We start from the raw sequence: 15,506 nt of genomic DNA on the forward strand, positions 1-15,506 counted from the left end.
GTGTGCCTGTCATATGTCATTTTTTAGTATTGTATGTTCCTCTGAGGAACTACTATATGTGAAGCGAGTGGTGATGGAAAGCAATTCCAGTGTGCTGGGCAGATGTGTTGCTGCTACCTGCAGGTCAATCTGTAATACATAATTGATATTTCTGGTGGGGTAACATAAAAAGTTCACATGTGTGCAGGTATTGGAAACCCATGCCAGGGCACCAGTGTGCTAACAGGTCTGTCACCATGTAATAATATCATTGTACAGATGTGTATTCTTATAGAGGGAGTACACACCTGGTTGTCTATTGGGCAACAGGGTAAGGGACTTAGGTATAGTGGCTGTGTGTTATGTATATTGTGCTGCTATTATTTCTCCACTTATTGTAGTACATTAATGTGACCCTTTCTCTTCCTAGCATGAGCAGAATGAAACCTTAACCATATGGGCTGTTGCAGAATCCTGATCCAATTGCCTGTACTGGGATTGGGTGATGGGGCTGTGAGGGCGTCACTGGAGGGGGGTAATGATCCCAATCTCATTGCTGGTACTGGGATCGGGTGATGGGGCTGTGAGAGCCTCACTGGAGGGGGTAATGATCCCAATCCCATTGTCTGTACTTGGGACTGGGTGATGAGGCTTTGAGACCCTCACTGAGGGGGCGACAATGATCCCAATCCCATTGCTGGTACTGGGATAGGGTAATGGGGCTGTGAGAGCCTCACTGAATGGGGATAATGATCTCAATCCCATTGCCGGTACTGAGCCAGCCGCAGCTGAGCCTGTAGATAAGACAGAGCGAGATAGAGATACAGCTTAGATACATAGATTACCTCAAAGCAGATTTGCTCAACTGGCTGGCTCTGACCATCAGGCCACTAGAGGAAGAACACACTCATACTACCACCCATCCTCATCCAGCTGCTGGTGATGGGTTAACTTAGTTTCCCCATGGGCTGGGCAGCAGGTCATACAGTGCCCACATCCCATGTTATCCACAGCCTGTTTTTCTCTCTTCCTATTGTGTGCAGGCTCATACTTTGTATATTGCCCAACCTTCTCTATGACCATCTATCCATCATCAGTGTGTCTCTCTCCATCCTATGTCTCCACTTTGTAGTGGATGTACATCTACCCCATTTGTCTGTCCTCCTTTGTATTTGCCTGTTGATCTTTCACACTCACCGATTGCTCTTTTCTTCTCCTTTTTCTCCTTTCATTCTTTATACTTATCTCTCATCTCTATGTATGGAAATGTAGACTCTAGCCTTGCAAAAAGTTACCCTACCTCCCTCTGTCCTGCACTATCCTATATATTTTCCTTTTGTGTTCCCCACTGCTTGTATGCTTTCCTCCTTCCTACTTTCCTGTGCACTCCTTTTCTGTCCCTCTTTATGCAGCATGTATATGTACACGGGCTGCCCCAATAACATACTGTTGATGCCATTCTGGTGTGGCTCTGTGTATGGATCCCCACTTCATCTCAATCTACCATGAGATCATATGCCACTAAGTGAGCCAGCATTCATATATACTGCTACCTCTGCTAGACTACATCACATGTCATAAGATGTTAGCTAGCAGCCATAAATACACACAGTTTTCTCACAAATGTTGTGCAGTGTAATGAGTAAACAATGTAGTTACTTACATGGCACATATATCTCTGTTACTGTACTCTTCTGAGCAACTGTATCATTCCAAAGATTGGTATCAATTTATAGATACTGCACTACTTGGCAGTTCACATATGAACACAGCTGTGTGCTCTACAGTGCCTTATGTCCCCATTTGTATTTATAATTAATGTCTTCATTGCAGCTCATCATCACAGATCCTGCATATGAGTAGCACTTCTCTACAAATTCTAACTAAAGTTTCTGCTTATAGTTCTGTATACTGCCTTCTGCTAATTTCTAACCCAACAGCTATTTCTTTTACCTAAAATGTACGCCTTTTACCTTTGCCATGGCCCTATTCTAAATTCCTTCCTGTCCCTCTCTTTTAGCACTATCTGCATTTCTTCAACACTGTGTACTGCCGTAAACTCTTTCACTATCACCTATTAGTTCAGGTCCTCCCAAATGTTCATTCATTTAGCTGAAATCCATGTTTATGTTTCCATTTACAGATGTGTAGTTGTGTATATTTCTTGCACATATGTGTGTGTTCAAGTGTGCATATTGTTATGTGTGTGTGTGTGTGTGTGTGTGTGTGTGTGTGTGTGTGTGTGTGTGTGTGTGTGTGTGTGTGTGTGTGTGTGTGTGAGATAAACAAAGGGACTCAGCACAGGTATTTGTCTGAAGAATCTGAATAACTTTAATAGTGTGTACAGTCATGATTTTCATATTTCTGTAAATATATGTAGATATTCTGTAAGTATTCCTTTATCAATGTAGTCCAATTGTTTTGAGCTCAGTTGGTTTCAATAATGAGCCTTAAAATCACAACTGATATGATTCAAAAATCATTATATTGTTTAATTACTAAGAAATAAAATTATTTTGATTGATAAACAATAAAGGACAGTCAAAATACAGTACATTAGTTCACATTGGTAAGTTCTTTATCACATCATGTTTCAAAGAAAATAGCCATTAACAAAATCAAAATTCAGAACTAAAGAGACTATGCACACAAAAAAAACTAAGACTTTCACATGATGGCTGTCCTGGTTTTTGGCCTTCTGATGTATGTTGTCTTACCTTAACTATGTGATCTGTAGATAACCATAGTCCCTTTTTTTCTTTCTTATATGATTCTCTTGGGCCTGTCACATATATTTCTGATTGCTAAATTTTCTGACCCACAGATCTGCAGAAGCACCATTCTCAGAATCCATCACTGTTTCTTATGTTTCCCAATATTAGCCATTATGCCGCCATTACATTGCATTACATTTTCTTGATAACGCCTAGCTACTCTACTCTTTGAATGCATTCAGCAGAGTACTCCTTCCTGGTCTTTTCTTTCCCTCACCTGTTCTCCACCTACCCTATGCTCTGTTGAATACCTCCAGTTATTCCTTTCCAGTGTGCCTTCTGACAGTTCATTCCACAAGGTCACAATCCTCTACATGAAAAAACACGTCTGCAAATCCAAGATGTCGTAGGTCCCTATGGTTCTCAGCTAAACCACTCTGTCCTTCTTTTCAGGACATCTCCTTCCTATTTGGAAGGCATGATTTTGTATATTCATATCATGCCCCCTCTGTCTGCTTTGGCTTCTATTGAGCAGAGCTTTAACTCTTTCAGGCTCCAGTCATAACATTTCCCGTGTACCCTGTACACCTTTTAGGTGGCCTTCTTTTGTGCTACTTCCTGAAGCCTGATGTCCCTCTCTTTCCATGGCCACCAGAACTGCATCAAGTACTTCAGGATGTGTCCTCACTAGGGCTGATGTCCCTCTCCTACCATGGCCACCAGAACTGCATCAAGTACTTCAGGATGTGTCCTCACTGGGGCCGAGCATAACAAGAATATAATCTCATTGCTTCTGGAATTTATCCCTCCATGGATGCTTCCACAGGCCCCTCACTATGCCTTTGGTATTTCAGTCCAGGAGTAATCAGTGCACTCAGATCCTTTTCCTGCACTGTTGCTATCAATTCCACTCCCACAGCTGATGCTTCACACCCGAGCTGTTGAGATTGAGGTGAAGTGCTTTGCATTTTTTTTGCTCTGAATCTCAATTGCTACCTTTCTGTTTACTTGGTCGACCTACCCAAATCCTTCCCTACATTCTTTCTGCCATCTTCTACTTTGCACATACTTTTGTGTCATTAGCAAAGAGGTTCATTATGTTATGTATTCCCTTAGATATGTCTGAAGTGTGATGGACTCAGGACTGACCTCTGTGGTACTCCTGTGGTCACCTCCCTAAGTCCCGATACAACCCCTCTCACTACAACCCTCTGTGTTATACTGTTTAACTGTGTGTTAATATAGTTTCTTAGTTTTCATTCTAACTTTCATCTCCTTCAGTCTCTCTACCAGCCTCTTATTTGGGACTGAGTCAGAGGCCTTTCTGAAATCCAGATAGACCACATTAATGGTACTCCATTGTCAAAGTTTCCTGTAAATCAGTCACAAAACTGGACCAGGTTTATGTAGCAGCTTCTTCTGGCCATGAATCTATACTTGGTTGGTCTCTGGATTTTTCCTATTCTGTGTTTGCAAGCCATATTCCTGAGGACCTGGAAAACAGCACATATCCCTGTTCTTGAACTCAGTCTCCTATAGATTACTGAGGGCCAATCTATGCCAAACCTATAAGGCGTTCTCTGATTCAGTCATAATGGATTTGCTACACATTAGCAAAACAAACAGCAGTAAAATTACCCAAAGGATGTAAATCTTGTCTATGACATAAACAAACATGTTGGAGGGACAGGCATATGTCTCGTAGAGTACCCCTTCTCAGGAACAGACTACCTATTCATGTGAAACAGATCTCTTCCCTAAGCATATTTAAATGCCATTTAGTGCAATGGATGTGAAATTGCAAATTCACCCTGCCTTGTCACCTGTGGCCCTTATGGACAGGGCAGTTTGCAGAAGTCCTAAAGCACAGGCATATACCAAAGCTGTTCTAACCCATGGGCATTGATAATTGTAAAAATTGGTATATGAATGGCTATGCTTAAGAAGGCTCTAGGGCTGTTAGTCTAGTAAACTCCTATGATCCTATGACATATGGTTTATGTGATTTATTGCCCCTTATGGGTGCCAGTTCTAGCGCATTCTCCTCCCTCTCTATGCTGGTATCCATCCATGTTTGTTCCCCTCTCTGCCTTACCTTCCTCCCTGTAGGGAATACTTCTTATGATTTTATTTGTAAAGAATACAGCAAAACATTCAGATATCTCTGCCACTTCTCATTTTTCTGTGACTTTCTTCTTATTTTTGCTCAGCCAAGTGAAGTCTGCTCCCCACTTTCATCTTTCTACTGTATTTGTATATATATATATATATATATATATATATATATATATATATATATATATATATATATATATATATATATATATATATATAATACCTTCCTTGCCTTTGACCCTTTCTACCAACTCTTTTCCATCTTCTGCCTTTATTATCTTCACCTCACCATATTTGCTGCCCTTTTGCTGGCTTCCCTTTTGTGTGCCTCCTCCAACTTCCAAATCTCCTCCTTTCTACTTCTTGTAAGTCTTATTTTATGCCCTAATCACTAGCTTCATCTTGTTGTGTTATCACATGAGCCTTCTCTTTTTTGTCTTTTTGCATCTTCCTCAAACCCTTATCTGATCTGACACATCCCCATTAGCTTGTATGTTTCCTCACATGGTCCCCACTCCACTAACTGTAAATCCCGTACCATCACCTTTGTGTTCCTACCTTCCTCCAGCCTAAACAATAACATGGCATGATTACTGTTGACTAAAGATGACTACACCTGGACATCCTTGATGCCCTTCACCTTGATTAGGACCACATGCAGAATTCTGCCCTTTTCTGGTACAGTCCCTTACTGGTTGGCAAAACTCTCATAGTTCAAGAGTTCTGTCAACTCCCACTCCCTTTCTACCCTGGAACTTGGAATCTCCCTGACTGCTCGTGGAAGGTTCAAATCTGCCATGCCCATGACTTTGACCTCTTTATCCTAACTCAAACCTTTCTTTTCCCCACCATTTAGAAAGCTAGTACATTGCATCAGTCCCTAGCATTCCTCCTTCCTGTGCCTCAGCCACCCATTTACCTGTCATAGGTTTTGAGCCTGCTTGCTTCCTTGCACCCATCATGGTTTGGTATTCTTCCTTTTCCCTGACCTCACACTTGATGCCTTATGTTATGTAAATCATGACTCAGTCCCCCATTCTTTGTCATTCCCAGAACAACCTATATCCAGGTACCTCCTCGTTCCACCTCCTGTTGTCACTAATCTGTATTTCTGCTTATCATTCAATGGCACTCACAGCTCCTGCATTAGCGCCTGCAGCCCTCGCCCAGCTCTTCATCTAGATTCCTTCCATTGTTTACTAACTTTATTCAGCTGTAGTTTGAGTCACCTTTGTTTCTTCTTGTGTTCTGTTTTTCATTCTTTCGCTGTGATGGCCAAGTATTCACCCCCTTTTCTGCATCTGTGGCATGTCTGTCCCCCTTAATCTTAGTTTAAAGGTTCAATCATTGAACCATACCTTTCCAACCTAGTTCTGAGCAGCATTATCCTTACTGTGCTATGAAGGAGCACATCCATGCCAAGAACTGGTCTATCAGGTCTTCCCATCCACCTACTAACCTTTCTCCCTTGTTCTTGGCCACAGCCAGTCATAATGCTTTCTAATCCGGTACTTTCTTTAGTGTGCTAGTTGACAGCACAGGTAACACTTCCAATTCTCAATCCTAACACCTCTCTGACACCTTCCAGATCCTGTTTGGTAGCAATCCTGCTGACTCCACTGATGGGTCAGTGGCATCTAGTACAACATGCATTATCTCCTTCCCCCTGTTGACCACATTTGTGACCTCCTCTCGTGCCTTGCTACGTCCTGAGACTGGTTTCACAATAATCTGGACTCCCCTGTTTCCTTTACTTATCAATACTTTTAATTCCCCTTGACAGTGATTGACATTTATTTATTTATTTGTTTGTTTGCTTGCTTGTTTATTTATATTTAATAACCATGGAAAAACAATTATCCAAATGGACCACTTTCAGGATCAGCTTTGGAATACAGTTCAAGAGTGAAACATAAAAATAATCGCATTTAGAGAAAAGCTGTTAACATAAAAGGTACTGAGAATCTAAAGACAAAGTTGTTATAGAGTAAAGACGCTGAAGATAATCACTGTGCTCATGTTCTGCAGTAACATTTTTAAAATTGTTAGATTCAGTAACATTGCAGCATTTATTTACATTATTTACAATAATGAGTTGGCAGTTCACTATAAACCTTCTTCTGTTTCCCTACACCAGCTCTTAACTCCTTCACTTCTTGCCCCTATTCCTCCGGCCTGTAACCTTTACCCCCCTCACCCAGTTCCACTCTCCCAATCTTCCTCATTGTCCATGGTAGTTGGTTCGCCCCTTATGATAAGGTCATCCCTTCTGCACGCTACCTAAACTTCATTACCACTGTCTGTCCCTTTCATTGTTTGTTACATTTACCATACTTTTATCTGATGTTTCACAATTCTTGTCTATCCTTTAACAGAGGCAAATCTGCTATATGTGACTGATTCAGCAGTGGCATTAGTCAGCGTCTATCCTGTGCCTGGGCTCTGCATCTGTTTACAGATATTTTATTGTTTCCATACTTTCTATAAGATGGTGGCTCAAAACATTTGAGGTTCTTTTATACAAAAAATGCAACTTGCCTTCCCTCCATCCTGATTCTACCAACCATTAATATTTACTGTATTCATGTGTTTAACTACTGCCACTCCATTTCCTTTAATTACCCTTAGAAGATATTTAGATAAACAATTTCCCCACCATTCACTTCAGTTCTACACTTCTACTTTTGTTCACTTTTACAGAATATATCTATGAAGGTCATCTGACCTTTCCCATTGCTGCCCACTAGTGTTCCATATACTTGTTTGGGGCACTACTGTGGGGCATCTTCATCCTGTCTAGATTTTTTATAAGATATTGCCTGTAAACTAGCCAATTGACACTGGTAAGTGTCTGTTTTCCTGATAAAAAGAAGGGTGTGATACCTCTTCTTTGTTCCCTTTTTCCTTCTGTTTTAAAGCTCATTTTGTCCACCCTAAGACCACATTAGTTTTTCTAGTATTCACAGTAAATGGTTTTATTGCCATGCCTACTACACAATTAACTCCTCCACATTTCTTTACCAAGCACACTATAACATTTTAAATTATACATTTTTCACCCACATTTTAAATACAAAAATCTCTATTTCTGTGTAGTTGTAATTCCTCTCTTGTGGAATATTTCCTTCATTATTATTATTATTATTATTTCAACTTAAACCATAAATCACTCTTCACATTACCTAAAGCTATGCTTGTCCCCCTCCTTTCTTTGGCCCTGCGCTTCTGAGTGTTCTACTTGTTGGCTCAATTGCTGTCCAAATGTTCTGCTCTGAAAAGGACATTGTCCTCCTCTTGAGGGTAATATGATAGCAACGCCAGGACTTGCTTGTCCTCCTCTAGAGGGTAACGTAACATGATAGCGATGCCAAGACTTGCTTGTCCTCCTCTAGCAGGTAATGATAGCGACACCAGGACTTGCTTGTCCTCCTCTAGAGGGTAATATGATAGCAATGCCAGGACTTGCTTGTCCTCCTCTAGAGGGTAATATGATAGCAATGCCAAGACTTGCTTGTCCTCCTCTCGAGGGTAACATGATAGCGACGCCAGGACTTGCTTGTCCTCCTCTAGCGGGTAATATGATAGTGACACCAGGACTTGCTTGTCCTCCTCTAGAGGGTAATATGATAGCGACGCCAGGACTTGCTTGTCCTCCTCTAGAGGGCAACATGATAGCGACGCCAGGACTTGCTTGCCCTCCCGTAGCGGGTAATATGATAGCGACACCAGGACTTGCTTGTCCTCCTCTAGAGGGTAATATGATAGCGATGCCAGGACTTGCTTGTCCTCCTCTAGAGGGTAATATGTTAGCGACGCCAGGACTTGATTGTCCTCCTCTAGAGGGTAATATGATAGCGACACCAGGACTTGCTTGTCCTCCTCTAGAGGGTAATATGATAATGATGCCAGGACTTGCTTGTCCTCCTCTAGAGGGTAATATGATAGCAACACCAGGACTTGCTTGTCCTCCTCTAGAGGGTAATATGATAGCAACACCAGGACTTGCTTGTCCTCCTCTAGAGGGTAATATTATAGCAATGCCAGGACTTGCTTGTCCTCCTCTAGAGGGTACTATGATAGCGACTCCAGGACTTGCTTGTCCTCCTCTAGAGCGTAATATGATAGCGATGCCAGGACTTGCTTGTCCTCCTCTAGAGGGTAATATGATAGCAATGCCAGGACTTGCTTGTCCTCTTCTAGAGAGTAATATTATAGCAACGCAGGACTTGCTTGTCCACCTCTAGAGGGTAATATGATAGCAACGCCAGGACTTGCTTGTCCTCCTCTTGAGGGTAACATGATAGCGACGCCAGGACTTGCTTGTCCTCCTCTAGAGGGTAATATGATAGTGACACCAGGACTTGCTTGTCCTCCTCTAGCAGGTAATATGATAGCAACACCAGGACTTGCTTGTCCTCCTCTAGAGGGTAATATGATAGTGACGCCAGGACTTGCTTGTCATCCTCTAGCGGGTAATATGATAGCAACACCAGGACTTGTTTGTCCTCCTCTAGAGGGTAATATGATAGCAACGCCAGGACTTGCTTGTTCTTCTCTAGAGGGTAATATGATAGCGATGCCAGGACTTGCTTGTCCTCCTCTAGAGGGTAATATGATAGCGATGCCAGGACTTGCTTGTCCTTCTCTAGAGGGTAATATGTTAGCGATGCCAGGACTTGCTTGTCCTCCTCTAGAGGGTAATATGATAGCGATGCCAGGACTTGCTTGTCCTTCTCTAGAGGGTAATATGATAGCGATGCCAGGACTTGCTTGTCCTCCTCTAGAGGGTAATATGATAGCGATGCCAGGACTTGCTTGTCCTCCTCTAGCGGGTAATATGATAGCGACACCAGGACTTGCTCATTCATATCCTCTCTCAGGTAACCTATCCTAGCCTAGTGCTGTGTTCCTGTCTGTGCATAATATCTAGATCACCACCCTTGACCTCATGAGCTTGAGCCTGCCCCCTCCCCCACCCCTCCACACAGAAAGGTAACCTGACTGTGAACATCTAACCAGTGTATCTTCTTTCAGCATTTTAGATATGCGCTTCCTCAGTCTAACACATTGTCTACTGGCATACAGTTTCCTCATTCACCTTACTAGAAAAAAATGTTTTCAAGGACAGATGTCCTGCACTACCACTAAGGTTCTTGGTGCAATATTGTTGACTCCACTGTGACATGGAATACACCTTCTTATTTATCTACTAGATAGAAGTAGTTGGCGAGGCAGTGAAATGCCTATAATGATTGTAAAAAATATATACACTATGGAATTCAGGTAACTACAGTAATACAAATAGGGGACAATCTAGTTTTAAAATAATATGGTCTCACAAAAAATGTATGATAATGTTTTTCTACTGCAATAAATGGCATTCTGTCCCTAGACTGCATGACTAGTCAAACAAATTCAGTAGTCCTGCTATAACCAAACAGGTGGTGCCAGACATACACACAGAGGCATAAAATCAAAAAGGAATGCATTGCTTTAGAGTGGAACAGTTCAGATGAATCCTCAACAGCTGATGGCTTGTTCTTTAAGTTTTGCTTTTGTTTTCGTGCTGTAATCTCTTATTCGTGTAAGTATGTTTTGCATTTTCTTCAAGTCCTGGCTAAAAATGATCAGCAATGGGTCAATTGAGCTACCTGGTTACATACCTCTCAACCTCTTAGCACAAAAACTTTGGACAAACACGAAAATAACAGGGGGGACAAAGGCCCAAAAATAGGGACATACTTTAAATATTGTTCTTATAATATTAAAAAGTGGGTGAATTAGCATGCATTTTTTATGAAGGATATGACGTCTGAAACTTAAATGTATATGTCATTATTTAGTGACTTCAGTCTTCAGTGATTTGCCAAAAAAACATGACTTGTATGATGAACAGACCAAAAATATGAAGTACAAATATGGGCATTTTGTGAAAATCTGGACAGATGAGAGGTATGCCTGGTTGAAAAATAATAAATGCTCACCACAAATAAAAAGAAGATAAAGTATTTAAAAAGTTCCATTTTCTTAAAACATAGTTGCATTTTGAGACAATATGCATAATATTGGCATTTCAAGTAATTCTCAATAAAGTCTAAAATGCAATAATGTTGATTTACTAATGCTACTTGCTTGTGAAACAATAGTAAATGTTTCTATTTAAAATTTAGATTTTTGTGACGCAGTGTTCATTCTTGAAGTGAATGCCATTGTGAAATATAACAATGATAGTAACTTGCAAGTGAATTTTTTTTCTGTTTTCCTTTACTGCCACATTTGTATAATGCTGAAGACATTCCATGCCGCAGGTGTTTCTGATTTAATTTAAACTGCAAACCTATTTGAATTATCTTAATTTGGATACTTGTCTATGATACTTAATCCCAAAAAACATACAAGTATCATAAAAGTCAGAAACAAGATCTGCCTTTGAATTTTATAAATATTATGTTTACTATGTCTGCTCAGAATGACCGGGGAATTACTACTCTGTATTCTCCAGACCAGCTCTTACTTATTGGCATGCAATTTTTACACTTTTGTACAAGTCACAGCATGTTAACCCTTAGAATTCTGTGGCAACTAATTAAAAAAATGTTTATAGTAGTCCATGTTCATCTAGCTATTAGCTGAGACAGGTGATACGTCAGAACTTTTGGCAATCCACTGCTTTACGTAAGTCCGCGGATATTCTTCCAACTGTTCAAGCTCCAATGAGGAGCTGTCTGTCAATTCTAAATCTGCCTGGGGCTGAATGCCAAATTCTGTTTCAACTGGACTTCCACAATCAGAGTCTGCAAAACCACTATCTATCGTATCTAAATCCAAATTTATGCGAGGGTATCCATCATTTCCTTCCATTCCAGAACTGGCTGAAAAGGAATCCAATGATCTTTCACTATAAGACACACTTTCAGTATCAGGAAAATGACCTGTGGGACTTTCTGGTTCCCATTCTCTCATATCACCAATATTCAGGCAAGAAAGATGTAATATGTTGACATTTGAATTTTCCAGTAAGGCCTCCACTTCTTCAAGCTTTGTTCCATTTATATGGCCATATGCACCAGTATTTGGTGTGCAGCTTGAGTAAATTAAGGCATTCTTCTTACCTAAACTGTTTGCTGTTGAATCACTTTTGGAATGGCTTGCACTTTCATTTGGAATCCCACAACTGTAAAAGTCACTAGTGTAGGGTCTGTTCTTCCTTTGACCACTAATGCAGTTGCATTCAGGACGACATGACATGACCTCATCTGTCACAGTGACTGTATCAATAGATATGCATCCATAAGACTGGTCTTTCATGTTGCAAGGTGAGCACAATGACCGGCAGTGGTTTTGACTACCAGCAGTAAAATGTTGTAACTTCATCTTCCTGTACATGTCCCAGTCTTTCAGATTAGGTATTGAAAGTGGTTTTGCTGTGGATGATCTGTTGTTCACATCTAAGATTTCAAGCAATGCATTACTTCTATTGGATAATTCATATGTGGTCACATCACAGTGAGTATTGCCAACCCAGTTCTGCAAAAAAATAAAAATATATCTTTAGACTTTTATCTTCATCATAAATTATTCATTTTAAACAGAAGGTGATAGCAAATATTATTCCTGCAAATAGAAAGTGTCATATTTCTTATACCTCATTTTCACTAGTCATATACTTGCATAATTTATAGAAAAACTTGAACATAATAGCAAAAATAGTACAACCAAGCTACAAATATTGTATGAAATACTGAATAACAATAGCAAGGAACTTCTAAACACAAACTCATGGACACAAACCTTTACAGTTGTATTGTTTAAAAGTAATGTTACCCTGTTTTCCATATTTGCAGACCAAGGAGATAAATAATTGTGTTAAAAGATATACATATTTAAATATATTTTACAGAGAGATTGCATACCCCACTGTTTTTTAGGCATCCTATCACTTCATGCTGCAGTGGTGGTGCTGCGGTAGCGTTGTCATCTCACAGTAAGACGCTGTCCGGTTTGATTCTCAGCTAGAGCGTCTTCTGCATGGAGACATGCATGAATGGGCGTACCTTCATTGAAGGTTGTGCATCAGGGCTGGTAACTTGGCACGTAAAAATCAACTACCAATCATTAGCGGACCGGAGTTCCCCTGTGGTGACCCCTAACCGGGAAAAGCCGAAAGACACAAACAAACTAATGTTAACATTTAGCCGCGGTGGCACAGCGGTAGCGTTGTTGCCTCACAGCAAGAGGTTGTCCTGTTCGATTCTCGGCTGGAGTGCCTTCTGTGTGGAGTCTGCATGTCCTCCCCGGGGTCCAGTGGCCTCCTAAAGGCATGCATGAATGGGTGTGCCTTCGCTGAAGGTTGGTCATCAGGCTGGCAACTCGGCATGATAAAAATCGACTGCCAATCATTAGCGGACTGGAGTTCCGCTGTGGCGACCCCTAACCGGGAAAAGCCGAAAAGACAAACATCAACTAATGTTAACATTTAACATGAATGTATAGCTTGAGATGGAAGGTATTCAGTAGACCAGAGAAAGGGACTAAACAGTCAATTTTTTCTTAACAATAAGTTTCACCAGAGGCGACACGTGCAAAATACACATATCAGCCATTATGAAGACATTTTTTAAGCTGAGTTATTGCAGTATGCTTGTTTTCAGAGTTTTCAGGTCCCAGCTTGTGAGACTGCACAAGAGTGAAGCTACATAGGCAGGGCAATTATAAACACATAGGAAGTTGGTACATTCAACATTGTATCTCAATAAAGGCATTGTAGTCAGTGTTCTAAGAATGTAAAACATAGGTAAAGTAGCAGCCAAAACATGTATAAAGCATTGCCTTCATATAAACAAAATGCATGAAACATTATCCTGTGTAAAGTCAATGTACCATAAATGCAAAGTGCAGATAAAGAAGTAATATCACCAAAAGCAGTACCCGAAAAGCAGCAGTGTACATAAAACATTGTTCTTAAGGTAGCACCTCGAATAAAGAATTAGCACAATCCATGTCAAAATATTCATAAACAAGAAGCAATAATGTAGACACTGCAGGTAAGGTATTGTCATAAATCAACATGTCTTGCCACTCTGAAAAATAAAAGAGCTGGCCAAACAGAATAACAGACAATGTAGACCTTCAAGTGACTTCTTAAGAGCAGCATAATGAGGAAAAATAATGAAGATAAATGCAATGCATAGATATGTGATGCTTGTTTAATAGGTATATAAAATGTATTAACATTAATGATCAGTACTAACATTTAAAAGGGTTTATTTATATGTGGCCTTAGATGTTCAGATTAGGTTATTCAAAAGTCACTTTCTTTCATATCTGTATCCTCCACTTCCAAAAATGTGCGGGTAGGATAGTTGCTTACATGCAGATATCTTCATGAAGGTTTTTGAGTTGCATATTATATACTTTGATTTCTCATCTAATCTTGTTTTGATGTCTGTCATTTTGTTAGTCATAGTTTCATTTAACTGTGACAGGCATTACGCATTCATTTGTGTGGTCTGCTTAGAACCTTCATTTTCTCACCTACGTGCAGTGACCGTAGATGACACGTAAAGACCTTGCTTAAAACCATTCTGACACTTTTTACCTACGTAAAGGAAAGTGATAATATGCATCAATAGGTAAAACCACTAAATTTGTGGCTTACAAAAATAAGTGGCATACCTGCATCTTTAAGTATTTTTTTTCATGGTTTTGTGAGATATCTTGGTATGTAAAGTTATACATATTTCCCCTTATGAAAGCTGAAATACAATGAAATCACTGTTTTCACTGCTGTTTGCATCTAAAAAATAGATTCCTTGGCAAAATGCATGGAAATCAATTTCATTCATTTGTTTTGCTTCACATCATATTGTCCTTCTTAAATAGTACATTTTCCGCAATGGCAGTTTTAATGCACATAAATGAGATTGTGCCTCGAAAGGTTGCTCAGTTTTCTGAGTTAAATAATGTAAGCATTGCTTAGGTTTCAGCACATGCTGGTGCTGGCAGTATATGCTGCTAGAGCACAGTCACACCTTTTAACTCCAACGGCCACAGCACAGACACTCTACATATTTACACCTTTGGTGGACTGTTGAAGGAAATTGTCTTTACTAGAGAATGGGCCTGAGCAGGTATCAAATACCACTGGACAGGTCATGTGCACAACCTCCACAGCACTGAAGCTATGTTGCCATACTGGTTTACTTCAAGCAGACATCCTTGTGATATATTGCCCATAACAGCCTGGTGGGGTGCAGCAGGTGAGGTAATCTGGAGGCCAAAGTGGAAGAGGTCTATTAACTTGAGTGGTAACCATTTTGGGGCTGCTTTTGAGTCATTGGAATGTATGATATGCATGAATACCACCACGTTCTGCTGATGTCATGCATACCTTTTGATAAGCTGATGGACCTGAAAGAACATTTTTCCATCTGACTGTTGCAATGACCCCAGTGTAAATGCCCTGCCCTTCATATGTTCTAGTAGTTTCAAATTTCTTAAGACCCTTCTGTTTATTTTATTTATTTATTCTATTTACATTTGTTTACTGGGAAATTCCAGCTAGACACAGGTCCTTTTTCAGTGGAGGCCCGGGGAGAAAAGCTCCAGCTCTGTAGACATACATTATACAATCTCTGGCATACCAATATTCTGATCTCACCAATGCCTTTGCATAACAGTTCCTTGTCGACTTAGACT

The 15,506-nt window shown here is 40.3% G+C and overlaps 1 protein-coding gene across 1 annotated transcript in view; it reads right to left on the bottom strand.

Annotated features, from left to right (window-relative positions):
• Nucleotides 1–10,720: 10,720 nt before the first annotated feature.
• Nucleotides 10,721–15,506, bottom strand: part of IL21R (interleukin 21 receptor) — a 274,497-nt gene continuing 269,711 nt past the window's right edge. The window contains exon 9 of the mRNA XM_044089327.1: nt 10,721–12,335. Within this exon, the coding sequence (XP_043945262.1) occupies nt 11,427–12,335 (909 nt within the window). The 3' untranslated portion in view covers nt 10,721–11,426. The remainder of the gene's footprint in view (nt 12,336–15,506) is intronic.

Source organism: Protopterus annectens, chromosome 12.part0, assembly GCF_019279795.1.
Source record: "Protopterus annectens isolate FY-2018-M chromosome 12.part0, PAN1.0, whole genome shotgun sequence".
Classification (NCBI taxonomy): Eukaryota; Metazoa; Chordata; order Ceratodontiformes; family Protopteridae; genus Protopterus; species Protopterus annectens.